General features: G+C 43.3%; 1 protein-coding gene across 1 annotated transcript in view; it reads right to left on the bottom strand.

The window, feature by feature from the left end:
• Window positions 1–1,196, bottom strand: part of LOC107705858 (suppressor of tumorigenicity 7 protein homolog) — an 11,411-nt gene extending 10,215 nt beyond the window's left edge. The window contains exon 1 of the mRNA XM_016509363.1: window positions 951–1,196. Within this exon, the coding sequence (XP_016364849.1) occupies window positions 951–972 (22 nt within the window). The 5' untranslated portion in view covers window positions 973–1,196. The remainder of the gene's footprint in view (window positions 1–950) is intronic.
• Window positions 1,197–1,210: the final 14 nt, after the last annotated feature.

Here is a 1,210-nt window from a genome sequence, read left to right as displayed (position 1 = left end):
ATAATATTGCACAATTTTTACTGCATTTTTGATCAAATAAATGCAGCCTTGCTGAGCAGAAGAGAGTTCTGTCAACCCCTCACCCAAGACAAACCAAAAACAATTATCACATATATTCTGTCAAACCTCTGGTTAAATAAAGTTCAAGGCCTGTGAATGTTGTGTTTTCATCATACTGTACCAATATGTGATCCTGCAGCACAAAAGCAGTGTTAAGTCGCTGGGGTATATTTGTAGCAATAGCCAACAATACATTGTATGGGTCAAAATTAACTATTTTTCCTTTATGCCAAAAATCATTAGGATATTAAGTAAAGATCATGTTCCATGAAGATATTTTGTAAATGTCCTACCGTAAATATATCCAAACTTATTTTTTGATTATTAACATGCATTGCTAAGAACTTCATTTGGACAACTTTAAAGATGATTTTCTCAATATTTAGATTTTTTTGCACCCTCAGATTCCAGATTTTCAAATAGTTGTATCTCAGCCAAATATTGTCCTATCCTAACTAGTGTTGATTCTCAGATCAGGACAGAAGTTCATCTTTTAGCAGAGCGGCAGTTCAAACAAGTCTGACCCTAATTTACTTCTCTCCTAATGAATCAATCCAATCAACAAACAGTCGATTCATATTAAAACAGAAATGACGAAATGATGAACTGAGCATCAGCCTCACAAACGCACACGCATCTACAGTATGATGAATAACACAGCGTTCACACGCTTTAGACAAGACAGTCTGGGAGAAGAACTGCAGTGAAGCAGGCCTCAAACTCAGCAAACGATGCTAACTGAGCAGCGCGAGGGTTTATCAGCGCTGAGAGAACAGCAGACGCGCAGGTGTGTTTGTGTGATGTGGATCTGCCAGAGCCTGTCCTTCACACACAGCAGAGCACAACGCATGCAGGATAAAGAGAGCGGCGGTGGAGGATGGGCTACTTACATGAGGACTCGCTGCCAAACATGGCTGATCCAGGAGCTGTGATGAGAGAGAGAGGGGAGACGGGGGGGTGGGTGAGCGGCTACACAGCAGGGGTCATCAACGCACAATGCAACCAACCGCGCCAGATGCTGATCCTCCTGCTGCATTAAAGCAGCTCTCCAGCGCCGATCCGATCCGGAGCGCTGCAGACCAGGACAAGACAAAAGCTCAGCAAACACTCAGCGACGTCACGAGCCGAGAGAGCGAACGAACGAACGAAC

The sequence above is a fragment of the Sinocyclocheilus rhinocerous genome, unplaced genomic scaffold (genome assembly GCF_001515625.1).
Source record: "Sinocyclocheilus rhinocerous isolate Xijiao unplaced genomic scaffold, SAMN03320098_v1.1 scaffold8350, whole genome shotgun sequence".
In the NCBI taxonomy this organism is placed as follows: Eukaryota; Metazoa; Chordata; class Actinopteri; order Cypriniformes; family Cyprinidae; genus Sinocyclocheilus; species Sinocyclocheilus rhinocerous.
Note: the sequence above shows the minus strand (reverse complement) of the source record. Positions and strands in the feature narration are given on the sequence as shown.